The 21,175-nt window shown below is 35.7% G+C and overlaps 1 protein-coding gene and 1 long non-coding RNA gene across 4 annotated transcripts; one reads left to right on the top strand and one right to left on the bottom strand.

Moving 5' to 3' along the window:
* Positions 1 to 622: 622 nt before the first annotated feature.
* Positions 623 to 16,198, bottom strand: LOC113496121 (glutamine synthetase 2 cytoplasmic-like). Of its 3 annotated transcripts, XM_026875242.1 has the most exons (8): positions 16,094 to 16,198; positions 4,932 to 4,989; positions 4,222 to 4,419; positions 3,237 to 3,398; positions 2,653 to 2,866; positions 2,217 to 2,474; positions 1,839 to 1,978; positions 623 to 1,749 (listed from the first exon to the last, which is right to left on the bottom strand). In XM_026875242.1, exons 2-8 carry the CDS (start codon positions 4,960 to 4,962, stop codon positions 1,601 to 1,603), a joined length of 1,152 nt encoding a protein of 383 aa, XP_026731043.1. In that variant the 5' UTR covers positions 4,963 to 4,989; positions 16,094 to 16,198; the 3' UTR covers positions 623 to 1,600. The 3 variants fall into 3 exon arrangements, with proteins under 3 accessions (XP_026731043.1, XP_026731042.1, XP_026731044.1); XM_026875241.1 differs by lacking the exons at positions 4,932 to 4,989; positions 16,094 to 16,198 and adding an exon at positions 4,492 to 4,572; XM_026875243.1 differs by lacking the exons at positions 4,222 to 4,419; positions 4,932 to 4,989; positions 16,094 to 16,198 and adding an exon at positions 3,604 to 3,762.
* Positions 16,199 to 16,295: 97 nt separating this feature from the next.
* Positions 16,296 to 17,915, top strand: LOC113496122. The gene is made up of 2 exons (XR_003400787.1): positions 16,296 to 16,497; positions 17,542 to 17,915. It is a non-coding gene; the product is annotated as an uncharacterized LOC113496122 (long non-coding RNA).
* Positions 17,916 to 21,175: the final 3,260 nt, after the last annotated feature.

Here is a 21,175-nt window from a genome sequence, read left to right as displayed (position 1 = left end):
GCGAAAAAGTGATAGTAATGTAGTGTATAATGTGTATATCTATTTGTATTGCAGTATCTTATTTAAGCGAGATTATGAGTATAAGTTTGAGTGTGAGAATCTATTTAAATATGTGTAGGTACAACCAAGTTTTGTAGTGATACGATAAAAAATGAAGATTCTTATTTTCTTAAATATGTAACTGAACAAATATAAAATCTCTAAATGAATAGGGCCAGATTAAGTGAAAACTTGAAAAGTATAGATAGAAGTGCTAGGTCGTCGTATATTTTTGATGGTTATGAATGGGTGACTGTCTTGTTTTCGGTTATGCGTAAAACCTTTTTCACCCAATTCTTTACGAGGTGATATCGTTTATTTAAATTAGGAAAGTAACAGTGTGGTTAAAGAATGTATTGTTTTTCCTCTGCAATGAAGCTGCTTAATGTTTTTACTTATTACGAATAATCGAGCTACCATAATGTTGAGTGTCCTCATACCTTAAACCATTTTCCTAAAGGATTCGGAATACAAAACTTTAATATCAGTAATATCTGTAAGTAATTGAAAAGCGTAGGAAAGTGTAGTAAGGTAAGGAATTACTATGAAATATCTAAAAGGAACTATTAATAAAACCACAATATTAGTACAACATAGTATCTTTATTTTTTATAATATCTCATATTTAATATAACAACATTTCTTATACATTCACAATTTGTTAATTCATACCAATTTCCGATGCATGCAAAACAATTTAAAGATCTCATACATATAATAGCGTAAACAATTTTATTCAGACAATAGGAATATAATATTTTGTGCTCTACACGATGTATGGTGTTCACGTTTAGACATATTTCCTAAGTGCTTGAACTTTTTAAAGGCTTCTGCGGTTGCTCGTAACATTAAACTCTAAATATGCAATTGGGTTATTGCATAAATAACTAACTGCCGTAACATTATAATATTGGTAGATTCTCAACGCAATAACATTAATTGCCCGGTCATTCATTAAAAATTCTCCTGTTAGTATATATTATGTCAAGCAACATATTTTCTCATTAAGGTTATTCGTTTCTACATCTAATTTTCATCTATGCAATAAATGAATATGTTAAAAATAATGATATGTGGTTATTTGTATACAATTAAACTATTTAACATCAAAATAACAAATTTTAAATATCACATAATATTCGTAGAAATATTTACCTACTTATACAATATATTAATATCTTATATGGTCCTTTAAAACGCACTACCTCTATCACGTGTCGGTTTAATTATTATCATTAGTTTTCAGTTTGTAAAGTTAATGTAAATTGAATATCCTATTTTAATGAATACATTTAGGCCATGTTTTATTATTCGATTTGTCTCCTCTAATGAATATAACTATTTTATAAGGTAAATTTCTATATAAAACTTGGTGTTGCTATTTGTGTTAGACATATTGCTAAATGGAAGAGGGTTTATAAAGCACATATGGTGCAGGTACCGTTAATACAAACACAGCTTGCGTTGGCAACGAGGCACAAACTTAATAGACGGATTGACTTGTATGCGGATGCTAGCTGACACGTGTCGCAGGAGTGGGCGGGCACGGGGGGCGCCACTGTTATTCGTTGAGTATGCAGGTGCGCATGAGCGCGTCCACCACGGCGTACGGGTCGCAGTTCGAGGCCGGCCGGCGGTCCTCCAAGTAGCCCTTCTTGTCCACGGCTACCGAGCGCGGTATCCTGATGCTGCTGCCGCGGTTAGCGACACCTAGTGCCAAAATATAACGTTTAGTCCATATTCTTCAAGAAAGATCATTCTTAGTTCTTAGCAACTTTCGAAATGAAACTGAAACTTACCGGCGCTGAAGTCGTTAATACTGGCTGTTTCATGAAGACCAGTCAACCGCCTCTCATTGTCTTTTCCTCCGCGAGGATCGTAGACTCTGATGTGCTTCATGTGCACTTTAGACAGCTTGTCGATGGCCTTCTCGATTTCACTGCAAGTCAAATAACATCATTATAATTTACTTATAAATACCTACGTGTAACATATTTTTTGGTTACACTATGTTTAGTTTGTTAAATCGAACTCCATTATCTAGTTGTTTCATTTATGACTCATTATAGACGTTAGTGGGACAGAGGTGGGGCACAAGACTCTTAACCCCTGTTCATGCTTGACTGGAAACGAGATAATAATATGACTGTATTACTGGAATATCTTCAGATACTTACATAATACCATTTTCTTCACGCATCTTCTTGGTAGAGAAGTTGGTGTGAGCTCCGGATCCGTTCCAGTCTTGCACTGGCTTAGGGTCGAAGCTGACAATGACACCGTACTCTTCAGCGAGTCTGTGCAGCAGGTAGCGAGCTACCCAGAGATCGTCGGCAGCGTTGACGCCCACAGAGGGACCCACTTGGAACTCCCATTGGGAAGGCATGACCTCAGCATTAGTTCCGCAAATGGGAATGCCAGCAAAAAGACAACATCTGCAACAGGTAACAACTGGTAAGTAACAATAATTCCCTATTGATAAATTACCTAGTTACTTGTCTATTGTCCATTAATAAATGACTAATATTTTAAAGTATAAATTAAGGAATGTGACATAAGGTGCAGGATTAAAAAAAAATTAAAGCATAGAAATATTTAAAATCGTATGTTTACCTGTAGTGAGCCTCAACCAGGTCCCTGGCAAACACCTTGTTTGCGCCAACACCGCAGTAGTAGGGGCCCTGTGGTGGGGGGAAGCCGCCTGGGGGCCATCCGAAGGGTCGCAAGTCAGAGTCCAGCAAGATGTACTCCTGTTCAATACCGAACCAAGGCTCATCCTCCTTACACTTGTCGTAAGCGTCCTGGCATTTGAGACGGTGGTTGGTTTCTGTAGAAAAAAAACATATATTATATTAATATGTAAGTTCATTTTATTAAGTTGTTACCATTTATGTACTTATTGGACACAAGGATAATCAGTCTAAAAATATCAGCTGTTAAGCTTGAAAGTGATACCAGCTTATTAATTGCCCGTGACCGCAAAGTTGCGTATCCATTAACCCTCGGGCACAGCGCATGACGGCCAAGTTTTGTAAAGGTCATAAAACTCAATATACACACTCGTCATAAAGGGCAGATGTAATCAATGCACTATTCATATGATAAAACTGTTAAAGACGTCTGATGGTCACAGTCACACTATTGTCATCAAATATATTAAGGTTTGGTAAATAAACAGTCACTTAATAGGTACATACCCGTTGGCTCCATGTTGTACTTATATGTATCACACATGACGAGGATGTGGTTTCCACGCCTGAAGGGGTCTTTGTACAAGGCACGAGGGTACAAGAAGGTATCAGAATTATGTCCATCTGACTGTCCAGTAGAGCTGCCATCGAAGTTCCAAATCGGTAGATCTGTAGTACATAAAATCTAAAAGTTAGTGCCAATGTAGACACTGCCTGCAGATTGTACACAACTACCTACGATATACCTACTTATATGTTACGTAAGCACTACAACAACCATTGATACTTAATTTACTTTCAAATGAACTAGGTCTACTGAATGAAATGTACTGTAACATTTCTACGACTGCTGACGACAATATTGCTTTGAAACCTTTCAAGTTTTCATCAAAACGGTCCTTATTCGTAACATCGCGATTGGTGCATGGTATTCTGTAAATGTTTTCTAGAACTCTTGGACAGAAGTACGGTGGTAAGTATAAACTGGCGTAAGCACCCTCCAATTTACTTATCGCAGTTTTTAACAGTTTCTCATTTATATCATCCACAAGTCGCGTCAGATTATCTATGGAAAGTAGACATAAGCATTATTCAGAGTTCTTGTTATGTAACATTTGTAGTGAAAAACGCTACCTGTTTCATATTACATCTCATCTAGCTGAAGGTCAAACAATTTACCTAAACCGTGCTAATTACTCTTGTAAATGAGGATGTAATAAAACCGGCACAGTTGCAACGAACGAGCCATGTAGTCCACGTATCATCATGAATGTTTTTTAATTAGTTATAACTGCTGACCGAGTTTCATGACTAGACTAGGTACATCATGACTGACGTCCATACATATTTACCCTATAAAGAAAAATAAACTTCGCGCAACGTTGGCACGTATACATTTATTCAATGCTCGATTGAAAACAATGTGACGACGCGGCACACATTCACTACACTCTTTGTTACGCATAATTTGTTACGATATGAGGTGACAAACCTTTCGGGGCTTTAGGGATAAAGTTCAGCGTGCGGTCTTTGCACCGCAGATGCTCGCCAGTTCCATCGATCCAGATGTACGTCGCCAGGATCCTGTCCTCGGGAAGCGGGAGGTCGTAGTACCTTCCCAGTAGGGTCTTCGACAGAACCGCATTGGGAGAGTTGGTTAGCACCGGGCCCGATAATATCTTCGGGTTATCTGTGAATAAATAAAGTGTTAGTTATACCGCAAGCAATTAAACAATTTTCTTTTATATGATTATCATGATACCGGGTTTTCTGTGATCTATCACTTTTGTTTCACGAACCACCAAGTTCACATTTTTTGACATTTTTGTACGACCTTACTTTGACAATTTAACGAGTAATATTTATAGTTAACTTTCGCACAATAAAACAAGTAAAATATTGTTTCACAGTTAAAACATTAAAATGTGTCTAACAAAACGTCGAAGCAAGGTTCCAAAGTCATGAAAAGTAGATTATAAAAACAACTTAAACATTAATCAACGAAAATAATAGCACTTTAATTTTGTTAAATATTCAATTTTGACAGAAACACTGATGGTTCGAGTTTTAGTAACTTATTATCTATGCTTTGTTTATAAACCTTCATCATTATACTTTTTATTAGGTTACAAAATGTTTTAATATGATGGACAACCACTGCCCCAAATTATTATTTGAATCGAAGAAAAACGACGTTCTTACCTTCAATTTTAGAATGTGAATTATCCGCCATCTTAACTTCTTTCGAACTCTTTTAAACCTGTAACAATACAGAAAAATGTTAGTAATGTAGGAAGAAACTTTTAATATAAATGTTACGATTAACATAATCTGGATATCTGCTCGGCCATTACAGAATCGCACAAATAAAAATACAAAAATGTTTTTTTCCGTTATTATTTTAATTTAAATTGGCGAATAATATACGAATGGAATTTGTCTCTGAATTATAATAAAAGTAATAACATCTAAAACTAACAAAGGTAGAAGCGCTTTGTTATTGTGTTTTTCAAATAAATGTTATCTTTTTAAGGAAAATTCCTTGGCGTTCGCAAGAACTCGTTACCTCGCCAAGCCACTTGATTAAGTTGCAACTATGTGGTTAAAATGCCAACCTAATAGACATTGAAGCCGCATACAATCGTAACCAAACGGATAATAAATCAGCTGTTCTTACATAGTCCATACCAATATGGAGAGGAAAACTTTGATTCTTTGTTACCCATGAATTTTACTTAACCCTAGAAAGATAGTCTGCGTAAAATTGACGCATGCATTCTTGAAATATTGCTCTCTCTTTCTAAATAGCGCGAATCCGTCGCTGTGCGTTTAGGACATCTCAGTCGCCGCTTGGAGCTCCCGTGAGGCGTGCTTGTCAATGCGGTAAGTGTCACTGATTTTGAACTATAACGACCGCGTGAGTCAAAATGACGCATGATTATCTTTTACGTGACTTTTAAGATTTAACTCATACGATAATTATATTGTTATTTCATGTTCTACTTACGTGATAACTTATTATATATATATTTTCTTGTTATAGATATCGTGACTAATATATAATAAAATGGGTAGTTCTTTAGACGATGAGCATATCCTCTCTGCTCTTCTGCAAAGCGATGACGAGCTTGTTGGTGAGGATTCTGACAGTGAAATATCAGATCACGTAAGTGAAGATGACGTCCAGAGCGATACAGAAGAAGCGTTTATAGATGAGGTACATGAAGTGCAGCCAACGTCAAGCGGTAGTGAAATATTAGACGAACAAAATGTTATTGAACAACCAGGTTCTTCATTGGCTTCTAACAAAATCTTGACCTTGCCACAGAGGACTATTAGAGGTAAGAATAAACATTGTTGGTCAACTTCAAAGTCCACGAGGCGTAGCCGAGTCTCTGCACTGAACATTGTCAGATCTCAAAGAGGTCCGACGCGTATGTGCCGCAATATATATGACCCACTTTTATGCTTCAAACTATTTTTTACTGATGAGATAATTTCGGAAATTGTAAAATGGACAAATGCTGAGATATCATTGAAACGTCGGGAATCTATGACAGGTGCTACATTTCGTGACACGAATGAAGATGAAATCTATGCTTTCTTTGGTATTCTGGTAATGACAGCAGTGAGAAAAGATAACCACATGTCCACAGATGACCTCTTTGATCGATCTTTGTCAATGGTGTACGTCTCTGTAATGAGTCGTGATCGTTTTGATTTTTTGATACGATGTCTTAGAATGGATGACAAAAGTATACGGCCCACACTTCGAGAAAACGATGTATTTACTCCTGTTAGAAAAATATGGGATCTCTTTATCCATCAGTGCATACAAAATTACACTCCAGGGGCTCATTTGACCATAGATGAACAGTTACTTGGTTTTAGAGGACGGTGTCCGTTTAGGATGTATATCCCAAACAAGCCAAGTAAGTATGGAATAAAAATCCTCATGATGTGTGACAGTGGTACAAAGTATATGATAAATGGAATGCCTTATTTGGGAAGAGGAACACAGACCAACGGAGTACCACTCGGTGAATACTACGTGAAGGAGTTATCAAAGCCTGTGCACGGTAGTTGTCGTAATATTACGTGTGACAATTGGTTCACCTCAATCCCTTTGGCAAAAAACTTACTACAAGAACCGTATAAGTTAACCATTGTGGGAACCGTGCGATCAAACAAACGCGAGATACCGGAAGTACTGAAAAACAGTCGCTCCAGGCCAGTGGGAACATCGATGTTTTGTTTTGACGGACCCCTTACTCTCGTCTCATATAAACCGAAGCCAGCTAAGATGGTATACTTATTATCATCTTGTGATGAGGATGCTTCTATCAACGAAAGTACCGGTAAACCGCAAATGGTTATGTATTATAATCAAACTAAAGGCGGAGTGGACACGCTAGACCAAATGTGTTCTGTGATGACCTGCAGTAGGAAGACGAATAGGTGGCCTATGGCATTATTGTACGGAATGATAAACATTGCCTGCATAAATTCTTTTATTATATACAGCCATAATGTCAGTAGCAAGGGAGAAAAGGTTCAAAGTCGCAAAAAATTTATGAGAAACCTTTACATGAGCCTGACGTCATCGTTTATGCGTAAGCGTTTAGAAGCTCCTACTTTGAAGAGATATTTGCGCGATAATATCTCTAATATTTTGCCAAATGAAGTGCCTGGTACATCAGATGACAGTACTGAAGAGCCAGTAACGAAAAAACGTACTTACTGTACTTACTGCCCCTCTAAAATAAGGCGAAAGGCAAATGCATCGTGCAAAAAATGCAAAAAAGTTATTTGTCGAGAGCATAATATTGATATGTGCCAAAGTTGTTTCTGACTGACTAATAAGTATAATTTGTTTCTATTATGTATAAGTTAAGCTAATTACTTATTTTATAATACAACATGACTGTTTTTAAAGTACAAAATAAGTTTATTTTTGTAAAAGAGAGAATGTTTAAAAGTTTTGTTACTTTATAGAAGAAATTTTGAGTTTTTGTTTTTTTTTAATAAATAAATAAACATAAATAAATAGTTTGTTGAATTTATTATTAGTATGTAAGTGTAAATATAATAAAACTTAATATCTATTCAAATTAATAAATAAACCTCGATATACAGACCGATAAAACACATGCGTCAATTTTACGCATGATTATCTTTAACGTACGTCACAATATGATTATCTTTCTAGGGTTAAACTACATCTACCTATTTATTTTACTATTTTAAACATGACATTTCGATTAATATCATCGATATCTTCGATTAATCGATTATCAGGAACGACAGCTAAGCTCAATAACTTCTTGATTATAGGAAGATTTCTTGAAAAAATGTATCTGGTCTACAAACTCGATCTATAACGTAAGAGTTTCGAGCGACTGAATTGCAAAGATAATTGGACAAGATGAATTACACTTTTACTTTCTGAAGCAGTCGCTCAAATCATTAACAATATCGTTGATTCGCTCTCGATTATGATAATAAGTTCTTTAAAATACAAATATAAGAGTTCTCGAAACACATAAAAAATAAACATATTTTAGTTAATTATTCCGTTAAATCGATACGTCGATTTTTTTCCGACGTCATGACTTAGCATATATGTTATTTACGTGTTTAATTTATTAATAGCAAGCAGTTTTTTTACATCTAATCAAGACAATAAAATGAGTAGACAATCATGTCTTTTCGTTTTCATTTAATTCTCCTCATTAGAATCAGCGGGATTAAGAGTCGCTCATAGCAGTAATTTACCTATTTAAGAAGTCGTAACAAAGCTTCTGTATTTGCATATTTCCCTTGACATTTTGAGAGAATACTTAATGAGTTCCTACGGGCTACATCCTAAAACACTACTGCTTCATATAATTGCGATGTTTTATAGGTGCTATGAGTACGTTTGTATGAATATACGTTGGCCTAAAGTCGATTCACTAAATAACTCGATCTATTTCACACGAGAATGCGTATTCAGATGGATTTTCAATTGGATTCATAAAGGATTCAATGAAAAGCCGCTATGGAGAGGGTTTTCCGTAATAGCGTCGACTTAATAAATTTATTATATACGAACCTCGTTGGTTTCCGGTCTACAGATGAGCTGATTTAATTTAGTTCCGTTGAGCTTTTAATAGCATCAATGATAAGCTCAGAACCATTTTGAGTTTTCCGGATTCCAAATATCACGCATATTCATAAAGCGAGCGGGATTCCTCAATGACACACATAAGTAGCTGAATTATTTAAATAGTGGCTGTTTTATAAATGAGTATTCACTACACATTACGTTTTAAACAACACAATAGGACGCAACTGTTTTAAAAACAACGGGCTTTAAATCAAATACGTCCAGTCACAGTGGAAATAACTTATTGGTTGAGCTGTTTCACTGAGTGACTGTTACCTGTACGTCAATAAAATAAACAGACCCTTGACATATAACGACGGCAATTTCACGAAATCGATTGGCGCGTGGCCCAAACGGCGGTGACGACGGCCGCCGCGTATGCCTGCCCAGTCTTACTCGCTGCACGGTTGAATACTCTACTACACATTAAGATACCGCGTCAGAATGTACGTATGTAAGCAAATAAACTGCGGATTTGAATGCTGAGAACGAATAGCCATTGGCAAATCTAGGAAAATTCCTGCTTGTGCGGAAAATTCTTAGCGCTCGCTATTTCAAATCCACTACTGGTGTTGTTAGGGCAATAGAATTAAATATACATTGTAGCCCTGATTTATTGTTAGAGATTGCTTCTCTAACAATAAATCAGGGCTTATAATTTATTGGATGATACTGGTTTTATTAAAACATCTTTTAATAAATAAAACACAATTCTGGAAGCATAAACAAAGAGCAACATTTCCTCCTGGTTGTTTACCTTCGTATAAACGTATTCAAGTTAACGCGATCAATATTCATATCTGTAACAGCTATAGGCGTACAATTGTTGAGTTTTCACCCCGGGGCTAGACATGACCGTCATTATGTCTTTATTGAACAGAATGTTCGATAATTACGGTTTTTTGTACTTCCAAGTAATTCGTCGGGTGTGGAACAATAACTAGCGCACATTTTTAGATTGAGAATTGGTAAAACCATACGACTCTTGTGTAAATGTTTTGACTTGTCAAGAATTGTAATTAAATGTGTCGTAGATGTTTTTAACTGATTGAAACTTTGTATGACTCATTTATTATGATACCGATTTTCAAACATACGCAGTTGTTTGTTGAGAATGGAGTTTTTTTTTAAATTTTACCGATAATCAAAACAAAGTCTAATCCAAGGTTTCCGTAATAACAAACAACAATTAACAAGCGACAAGTGGGGCACATTTCAGGGAAATAAACCATCATAATAGCAATAGGTAATAATTAATTGTTAGAGTAAATAAATAGCCCTTTATAGGTGTCGTGTCACATATATTACAATGGCGCGATAGTAATTCAATAGCATTTGTAACATGCCAACTACTCCAACAATTTATATTTATAGAAATGCTACTAATGAACAAGGTTTCTCGAGGTAATTATGATCGAATGAGGTAATCGTATATGCAACTACTAAAATGCATTAAACTGTTAATAGGGAATCGAATATAAATACATATAAGATTTTAATTACACGGTTTTATTCACATTTGTCGACGTACTTCGAGAAGGACATTTCCTATGAAATCAAACTTTACTAAACTTTCTGAAGGCCATTGCACTATATTTATAAAACATTGAACAATTTATTGTCTCCATTTTCAGAATTAATTAACAGCGCATACGAGCCTATATCATTGTTTTCGTTTCACGCGCTTTGTATCATATCTCGTTATCAAGTGTTGACATTAATAATGTATTAATATATCTATGTGGGTTAATGGCTCATTTGTATTATGCGATGCGAAGTTAACTGGAGTGACGCAATTATCATTTACGAGAGCCTTCACAAGGCGATAGCAATTTATTAAATTTTTGCCGCATTAGAAGTTACTAATGTTTACTTGCGTTTCTTGTCGTTAGTATGCTATCCATGCTTGCATTATAAATTACAATGGATCGCGATTCTGAGCGTGACATTTGACTGATTAGTGGCAGTTCATTAGTATTGTTGTTCTCCGATGGAGCCTACGGGGGAGTCACGTTGGGTAGCGGTGTGATTCCCATACGTAAGTAGCCGGTAACGAAGGGACAAAGGCTGCTTCGGATCCTAGCATTACTCAGCGTATGATGTACCGGCGTGGGTTATGTTTAGCATATATTACAGTAGTCTTCTAGTCCTTGGCCTTGCCGTTAAATACTCGTGTGGTATTCACGCACCACGCTCGTGTTTGCGCGCTGTCTGCGGAGTGTTTAGATGATGCTCGACTCGCTTACCGAGACGGGTGACTGCGGTCCTACTATTTAGAACGTGTTTATATTTATAACATGTGTGGCAAAAAAATATTATGCGTGAATGAAGCCGTAGCGAGAAATAGATTCAACAAAACCTGTTTCCATTAACAAAATAACACATGAAGGCGGGTCCGTGATTTAATAGGGTAATTAATTATCACTGTTTCAGCTATGTATGAAATGAACTACTATTTTAAATCAGTTTTTTGAAATAATAAATGATTGTTTTCTTTTTAATTCTTTGTTGACAAACATTATAAATGATCCCCACGCATTCGCCTCTAAACCGGTCGTAAGAGTCGTAACGCGGTGTTTATAAATACAAGAGTGATGTATCTCTGTGAGCTGCATTAAGAGCATGATGTTGCACTTCGCCGTCACCGCTGATGCTCGGAAGTTTATTTATAAATTTATAAGCCACAGGCCCGACTGTCCTAGACAATACCACGGTGGGAATTTTTAATATAAAACGTTACTAGCTACTTATTATTCAATGCAATTATCTTCAAAAAGGCCAAATAAATTTTCCTATATTTTTGCTCATAATTTGTGGCCTTTCAGAAAACCAGTCGGTTATTTTTATTTAGAGGAGTCAAGTTGGTTATACTTATTATCATAATTAAAATAGGTCGTTGTGTGACACGCCTTGTTTTTTCGTTAACAAAAACTGGTAATATCTGTTATGAGAGACACCCAAACGGTCTTGACCTGGACTTACTACGCCGAACTTCCCAAGCCAATCGATCGTTGTGTTGCCTAATGTAGTGACATGAGCGCAAACATACGACAGCTTTAGCAACATTTCATTAACAATAATGGGTAATACCAAATAAGTACTGTAGTCAGCCGATTGATTGCCTTATCCTAGAAAGATCGAATATAGTCTACGGTTATCCAGTAAATATTGCGTCATAATGAATGGCCGAAAAATAAATTATCTAAGTACTTATATTTGCTTCAAAACTTCTAGAGCGACACGAAAGAAAAAAACATTTAAATTATTAACTTATTTAAATCGCATTACCATTATTTTATTTCTATTACGTTATATTAAACTACGTGCTTTGATCGTACCTAACATCGTTAGCATTAATTGCGTTTACGTTTTATTTAATAACCGCAATACCTTCCACTCTACCCACACAATAAACAATAATACGCAGACGGTCGTAAGTTAACCCAATTTGTTACTAATTACAATACCTTTTATTGGCAAATTTTTGGTATAAGCATATCGCCAAGTACTAATAAAACATGTATCAACGCATGGATACCTCTTGATTGGTAAACAGATGAGATCGTAAAACACGCAGGCCTGTATTGCAGAAATTCTTGACAAATAACGTTGTGAACGGTTTTACATCCACAGCGTAAATTATGGCTTGATTATCAATATGGAAGGTGTTATGTGTTACTGTGTTACACTAATCACTATTTACGCAATAAGCATCATTTTTGTTTTCGGGTCAAGGGAGCATCGACGCGGGTGGACTCACCGATAAGATTCACATCTACTAGTGCCACTCGACGGCACCACGAATGAACGATAACGCATCAAACAGCCCGCTGTTTTCACAACTGACAACCTATCCAATGCACGAATACTTTTAACAAACCGCCGCCTCAAGGTTTCCGATTTGTTTACCTTTATTATTTATGAAAATATAATTCTAAACTCGAGGTTACGGTAAATAGGAGCGACGCAAAATGTTACCGGAAGTCTACCGACTATTGAGTTACTGTTGTAATTGCCTTGCACTTTAAATTGATACTTTTTGCTGCCCTCATGAAAAACTGCCCGGAATGTTATTTAACAGGAATGTTTAGTGCGGGCTTTTCTGCACTCGTTTAATGTGCTAAGTGGAATTTACTGCATTCAATGTCACAGGCATTATTTTAATAAACTGGCAGTTTTAAAATAAAAATATTGATCATACCGACAGAGACAGATAAGTGTGTATTATAGTATTAAAGATAAAAGATATCGCTTGTAAGCTCTTTCTAGATAAGGCTCCTCGTGTGATTGATCCCGGATTTTTGTACAAAGTCATGTTTTGTGCGCGGTCAGCGCACAGTCTGCGATACTTTAGATTAGGGCATGAATAAACAATCTGCAGATTAGGCAGTCAATCAATAGTCCTATAAGAACCTCCGGTTTTTCAGTCGCCGATCAATTTAAAATCAGTAGTTGCCAAATGGTTATTTACGTTAGCAATGTTGAAAAAGTTATAAACTTATGTTGCCAACCAGAGGATCTAAAAAGTATTTTTTGGTTTCAGGACCGGGAGCTAATCGTTTAAACTCTTTACTTACTGTCTTAACAACATTTTTAAAATATAAAAATTAAAAAACAAATCTAATACCTATAATGCCTTATAGTAACAAATCTATATACAAAGCCTTGTCTCGAAGCGAATAAATTGAAATACAATTGCGGATTAATCAATGATTAATTACGATAAAACTAATTGTAATTATTTAAAACTGTCACTTAATCAGTCATTCGATTAGATTTAATTTTAAGTCCTTATGTGTAGCTAAGGGCGTATACACAAATAGAACATAAAATTACAAGCAACATTGAGTTATGAGTAAAGGAAAATATCATGAGGAAACTTGGATGTTTTGTATCTGGAACGAGAACCCACAAGATCGAGCGTGGTGATTAATACTCGTTCTCATGTTGAGGCCTTTGCTCTGCATTACCGCAGTAGGTCATTTACAGGCAACGTTCATAACAAAGTTATTTATTCTCCGGACGGAACTTGTGACAAAGGAACACAACACGATTATTGTTTAAAATGTTATTGACACTAAATCGTATGATATTGCGCATGCTATGCAATTGAAGTTAATTACTAAGGAAAAAAATCAAGTTTTGGAAATATCCTGTATTACAACTATGCAAGTTAGTTTTCTCCTATTCTCTTCTTTTGAAATAAACTGAATCTATAATAACGTATTGTTACTAAAAGATAAAAGTGCTCAACCATTGTTTCTAGTAACGTAACATTAATGAGGGTTTTTCTCGTTGGCAATGTGCATCGTTTATTTATCATCACTGACCTATTTTACGTCGGGGCAAAGAGTCAACGTACTTTTGCTTTGTGCAGGACAATCACTCAAATTCGGGTATTTTGAACGATTTAGCTACTTATGTAGATAGAACATTCCTTAGCACACATTAAAAACCACAGTGAAATTTATATCCAAAATATTTCTTTTACCAGCAGTATTCGAAAGTTTCGTAGTTATAATATTTCCAGCCAGGTAAAAGCCGGATGATCCAAATTCTATGCTCGTTTGCCTCTAATAATAGAACTAAAACGATCGATTGAAGGTTTTGGGTTCAAAATAACCTGGTTTGTTTACCTTCACGATGAAGGACGTGGTGATTCATAATTTCTTTGTGTTTGTTTTATTATTCGGGAGTTCCCGTACAGCGGCCGTGCGCCGCCGGTCGTGTGTGAGTGTGAGTGACCTCTCGTATCAAACACGCAGCGAGCCGCATCTGGTGCGTGTAAACGCTTTAAAACATTTTATTACTATTCCAAATTCTTATATTAAACTGCGCTGAAACGGTACGGGTTTCAAGACTCGCGGGTTTCTATGAACTAAGCTTCTTATGGGATTACGAAACAGCTTAACGCGGCGTCTCGACTAAAGCTACCTTTCAAGGAAGATTTTATTTATTTATAGACGCGAATTGTCTCTAACAAAAATATTATATACTTTAAGTACACTACTATTTCGTAACTACAGCGATCGATATAATTTATACGCATAGATATTAGACACGTTTTTATTAATCTATCCATACTATAAAAGGTAATCGTTCTTCAAATTCCTAAAACGATTTAAGTATAAGTATATTTATTTGAATTCAGCATATGCCAAATGCAAGCGCTTCTATTTTTACACATTTCGCTTACGTTTTCTAACAGTATGAGCATATGTGAATTGTGCCAAATTGTAGTTCACTTTTAATTATTCATCAATCAAGATTGGTAGAGAGAAAGATGTTACGGGTTGAATATTTTTCGTTAAACTTTGACCGCCTACATGGCTACATCGAAACGTTATCAGCTGATACAACTTGTGTTTTTATTTCAATCTTATAATAGTTATTGCCATGCAAACAAAAAAATCATAAAGCCTTATTTTATAAGTATCAGGGAACAAGTTGCCCGAGCCTACCGACAGAGCTGACAGCAGTTCGTATTTCTTCCTCCGCACAATGACTCAATGGCAGTAATGTTTACATTGTTCCCCTGCATAATAATACCGACACAGTAACTCCAAGTTCATGAATATTTATCTCCGTAAAATGTAGGTCTGCTTTATTTTTACGACGGCTTTTAATCAACTTTTAAGTAAAACGAAATTGTGCCTTACTTTATATTTTAAAAGTTTGGCAAGTGAAATTATGTTGTACTTAAGTAACAAGATTCAGTTGTCGTACCGGTTACATTGGGCCAGTTTTCTCTTACAAATATTAACGCAACCAAGTAAGTTTAAGGTTAAAACTTTTTACGACCGGACAAGTTACAAATAAAGAACTTTATTTAAGTGCAAAGGTAATAAAGTGCATTTAACTCAAGTTTAAGTTACGTGACCAGAAAAGTTATATAAATTTTGAGACAGTTCGACTGAGCGTGCTTTAGTAATTTCGCCATATAAAGTTCGCAAAGCAGGTACCGCGAGCGCATTTGGTGTCAACTACAAATATTTTGTCGGAGCTGATGCAATTCGCATTGCAGCCGGATGGTGGTGGTCGAGCGGCGCGTGCACTCCGCCGGCACGTGCTTGAGGTCGCCGGGGAGTTTCCACACCCGGCACGGGCACGACGATCCACCCGACAAATCAATTATACACAACACCGAACGCACTCCGATATTTTCAAAAAAATATTCTATAGCCCTTCTCATTGAAAAATAAATTATTTACAATACCTTGTCACGAATCCGTTGCCGCGATAGCTGTGTAACGCGCGCGAACGTGCGTAGTGTTGTTCGAGTGTAATATGGAACGCTCAACTGTTTCGATCGCTTCGCTAAGCGATCTGACGATTGACTGGTGGTCGCCCGTAGTGCTGGGGAATATATGCGCGCGCATCTGCTCGCGCCTGCGCCGTGGGGGGAGCACACTGCTGCGAACGTATCTGCACATTCGATGCTTTATCCTAGCTCTTAAAACAAAGCCATAAATATCAAAATGGAATACGACCTCTTTGACAATATGTGAATTTTGCATGTCAACTGTCATCAATTCATTCAGTTATTGCCTGTATCGCGAGGGACCGTCGCCCAATGAATAGTCCCACCCATAGTTAGCTCTTCCCGCTCATTTTGACAAGGTAGATCCATTTAAAGTTGTTACGAACAGGTAGCGAGGTACGATTCAAAACTTTTCAGTAACTTCATATTGAGCGTAAAATTTTAATATCTTTCCCGAGAACGAATTCAGTGAATCTCGGCTTTCAGCATCGTTACACAGTGTTTATTGTATGTTTATTTATTTTTAAATAATACTAAAAGAAAACTTTTGAAAGTAGAAATTTTACCGATGTGCTCCAAGGAAACCTATTGTTGTTTTGTTTTCATACAAGTTTATCCCTAAAATCCAAAGAATAGATATCTTACAAAAGATAAAAACGACCTAATTCCAGAAAGGTCGTAAATAATTTTAGAAAAGGTCAACTAAACCAGTTGTCTGTAGGAACTTATCCAAATATTTATTTTTGGTCATAAAAATTGTTTAAATAATCTGATCACGGCCCTGGGTTCGTCGCGACTTTGCGAGGTTACGGTGTATGTTCAGTAGGTCAGTTCACTGAAAACATTCGTTATATAACACGGATGGAACATCACACGTAATACCCAATACGTTATTTGTGGATACTAACATGTTGTAAATTACGACTAGTTTAGTTAACGATACGTTCTTTTCAGTTTCATGATGTTAGTCGATTAAACAAAGACACCTTTCTGAAGGCTGTAAAACCTCTTTATGTCCACGAAACTAATAAAATAATATTTGAGTATGTTTTTGATTTACTTCAACAAAAGAAATATAAATTTATGTTAAGTAAAATAATAAATCATATTAATATTATAAAACCGGAAGTTTACGAGTGTTTGTATAATGTTTGTTGCTTCTTCACACCAAAAAAATTCGACTAATTTAGATGAGATTTCTGTCTAGAGGTGCTATTCCTCCTGGTTAATACATAAACTACTATCGTAGGCTTTAAAATTACCATCTGCGTCAGAAAATCATATTTTCAAGATTATATTTTCCATGTTATCAATTTGATCAGTCATTTACATCATCCAATCCTTATAAGAGGGAACTTAGATCTATCTACACGTAGAATCATCATACCAGCTTTTCCTCGCAGGTCAGGGCCGAGGAAGACCTTCCAAACCTTCTGCAACTGGTTGTTCCAGAAAACATCAATGCATTCAGTAGAGAAATAATTAACTGTTCAGCTACATCCAAAGTTTTACCATCAGTTTTACGTACGCCATATTCCTACGACTGGTTTGATGAAGTACTTCACAATTTTCGATCAATCAACACGGCGTGCGACTATTGTATTTTTGAATATGTATACAGCTTAATGTAGTTATTATTATGTTTGTCTAACTCTAAGTAAAACCTTTATTATGTACATAATATCATATATCAATGTTAACAGACAAGTCTCTAATGTCAGTGAAATAAATGTTGTGGTTCAGTGCTGCAAAAATAACAACTTCTCAAATTCTATGATTTACTCTTTTTATTATTTACCCCTAGTTGTTGCTCGCTTTTTTGTTTTAGCTGGATTAGATATTTTTTATAGCGGAGAAAATATTACCCTCATTTAACGTAGTCGGAGAAAAGTAGCTTGTGTGTGCAATCCAAGGTGTCTATCTCTAACAAGGTTACCAAATTTTGAAAATTGGTCCAGACGTTTAAACGTGAAGAGGCCACAGAAATACACACTTTCTTTCGCATTTAAGATATTAGTGTGATACACTACTCAATCATAGTCTCAATCAGGTCATTATGCAATCCCGGCGTAGACTAAGCATTTGTGCTTTTCAGAAATGCTTGTTGTAAGTATTGGAGTCGAAAAAGGAAGATATTGTAAAAAATATACCTACACAATTAGTAAACTATGGCTGACAAGAAATTTAAAAGCCACATAAATCCTTTACGCAAGCAATATCATAGCGTTTGTTTCAGATTTTTTAAAAGTTCTCATTGGAAACAATGTATTTCCATCGTGTTTCTTCATTTGTTTAAATAGACATCTCATAAATATTATTAGAGAATGAATTGGAATTTACAATAACATTTTTCTAATAACACTCGAAGTACATAACATAATACGTAATGTCGCACAATGAACCGTTAAAGTGAGTAAAGATAAATGTCGTAATTATTATTCTTTAGAACTCTGTAGAATATGCTAGTATCAGCTAGATAACAGAGTAACAACTATGGCTTTTAACATGATATGCATCTCAATAAGTGAGTGCTTAGTAGAAGTGTTGTTGTAAACTGAAGTGTTAGATAATGGTTGCAACTTACCACTATTCTAACTTAACAACACGTAACTTTGTTTTTGAATTTTTGTAGCGGTCAATGGACTAACGACCGGTGTGGGGTAGCTACTCGATATGAACAGCAAAGACAGTTGTATCGTAAAAAGAAAAAAATCGGTCAAATGCGAGCTAGAATCGTGAGACTAAGGCTAAACAAGCTAGAGAAAAATATTCTGGTTGCATGACACATCAATTTGTGGAGGTAAATTGGAGAAAGTTAAACATGTGCGTGGCTAGATAATAACCACCACCGTCGCAAACAACCCTCAGTCAAGATAAGCACCCTGTGTCTAGCTCTGTCTAGGCCAAGGGGAATTGTAGAACTACGTTTAATGAGTACTCAAAATTAAAAAGTTTTTATTTTTGTAAGCTTTTTTGAAATGTTAACATCGATATCGTCTCCACACATTCTCTATATTTTGACAAGTTTCCTAAGATGTCGACTTCACTCATCTGACTGTGTCAGTAATAATTATTAATCTACTGGTCCTTAGTAAAGAGAACTGTAATTACCCGTTTGCCAGGCGTGGTAATTATGTCGTTAATATTTAATTCCACGGTAATGGTCATTAGTGGGTCTTTTAAATTATTATCCTTAAAAACAATTATATGATATTTACATATTTTAGTTGAGCTGTGACGTGATTTAGCCATTTAAAGCTTTTAAATTACCTGCTTACCCCACCGAAGTACCACTGCTCATAATTGTGATTACATTTTTGTGAAATTCCATGAACAATTTGTAATTCAAACTCGCATTTCCTTTTGCCTGTAGCCTAAATAAAGTTGTTAGGTTTGATGACGTTCGTATAAAAACGTCAAGTGTGAGTCGAACTCGCAGCAATTGGGATTCCCGTAAGAAGAAGCTAAGAAATTTAATTTGTAAAGAAATTGTTCACCTAGACAATAGATAAACCATCTATGAAAATTTCAAATGCCTTGACATCACGGTTCATAAGATACAGCTTGTTGTTCTACTTTTTTGATACCGATTCCTTTAAACAAACTTGATGATTTACATTTAGCTATAACAATCTCGTGAAACATGGGCTTCATTCTTTTCAAGATAAAGTTAAAATTAGACTACACTTTTCCTGGGATGTTTTCCTTTAACAAACAGGTACTCTTTAAGGCCAGAATCGTCAATTCCTAGCAATCATCTTGTCACTGGATTGTAATATTTTTTATTTATTTTCTATTTGTTCTTTATTAATAGCTAGTAAAATAGCAATTACGATATATAAGAAATAATGACAGATAACGATTTTGTATTTCTAGTACACAAGTATGGTAGTAGTAATAGAACTTTAGAATGAGTACGAGTCCTAGAACACTCACACTAAATATATTTAGATGGAATACAGGTTTAAATCCATATAAAGAACAAACAAACGCTGCATAATGTACTTTTTAAAAGCCACTCGAATCACATCAGCTTTCAAGTAGAAAATGTCGCATTGAAACAGTCTATTTGTTCGGGCACTGGGACAGCCGCCATTATCAACACTCGGGACAGGTATGACCTATATCCCCTCATCGAATGAATTTTTTATATCCGAAAGTCACATAATACAGCGTATCTATATTTTAAATAAACTAGGACCTTCGTTTTTCTATGGTAGAACGGAGAAAAGCAGTAATTATAACAAGTTCTACGAAATCTTAATCAGCTGTAAATTTTGAAAACAGCAAGCAGGCTTTCTAACTTCTAGCCTAATACTGTTTCTTTTGTGGTAGACAAAGGCAACAGTTTTAGGCGTGGAGCTGCTAGTTTTGCGAACAATATAAGAAAAAAAAACTACAAAGACAGATTGAGAGAGTAAATCATATATATAAGTGTAAGAAATGAGAAGAAAACTACAAAATTGATAATAAACTGTCTACGTTACTCGTAGATCACTTAAAGACCCCTATAAAAACGAGTGCTGGTCTGTAAAGAAGCATGTTATGGTGTCACTATAGCCGTCCACTTTTTATACTCAGTGCAATAAATAATTAAAGCGATAGTTCACGCCATCCAGTCGCCGCAGTGTCGCGAATCGAACGTTAATCAGTGGCTATGCTATCAAGTCATGTGCATTGTTGTATTGATTCTGCATCGCGATTATATGATACAGTATTTTTTGTAGAATCTACTAAATGGACTGATTCACTCTCACCGGAACAAAAAAGAGAGCTGGTTTGAGTGCACTATTAATATAAATATCTCGAACAAAATCGTTTAAAGCAGTCGTCTTAAAATCTAGACCGAAAACAATTCTATAATTAAATGAATATGTGGTATTTCTCTATTACGAAATCTATAATCTAAACTATTATAGCTCTGCGATTAGGAAAGCAGCGAACGACCGGCGCATGTACAAATTTGTTTAGATTACGACTCTTATCTTTACTACAGCCGAGGTGCGTTTAATTCAGTACCTACATTAAAAAGAAAAC

The sequence above is a fragment of the Trichoplusia ni genome, chromosome 7 (genome assembly GCF_003590095.1).
Source record: "Trichoplusia ni isolate ovarian cell line Hi5 chromosome 7, tn1, whole genome shotgun sequence".
Taxonomy (NCBI): domain Eukaryota; kingdom Metazoa; phylum Arthropoda; class Insecta; order Lepidoptera; family Noctuidae; genus Trichoplusia; species Trichoplusia ni.
This window is presented reverse-complemented; position numbering and strand designations above follow the sequence as displayed.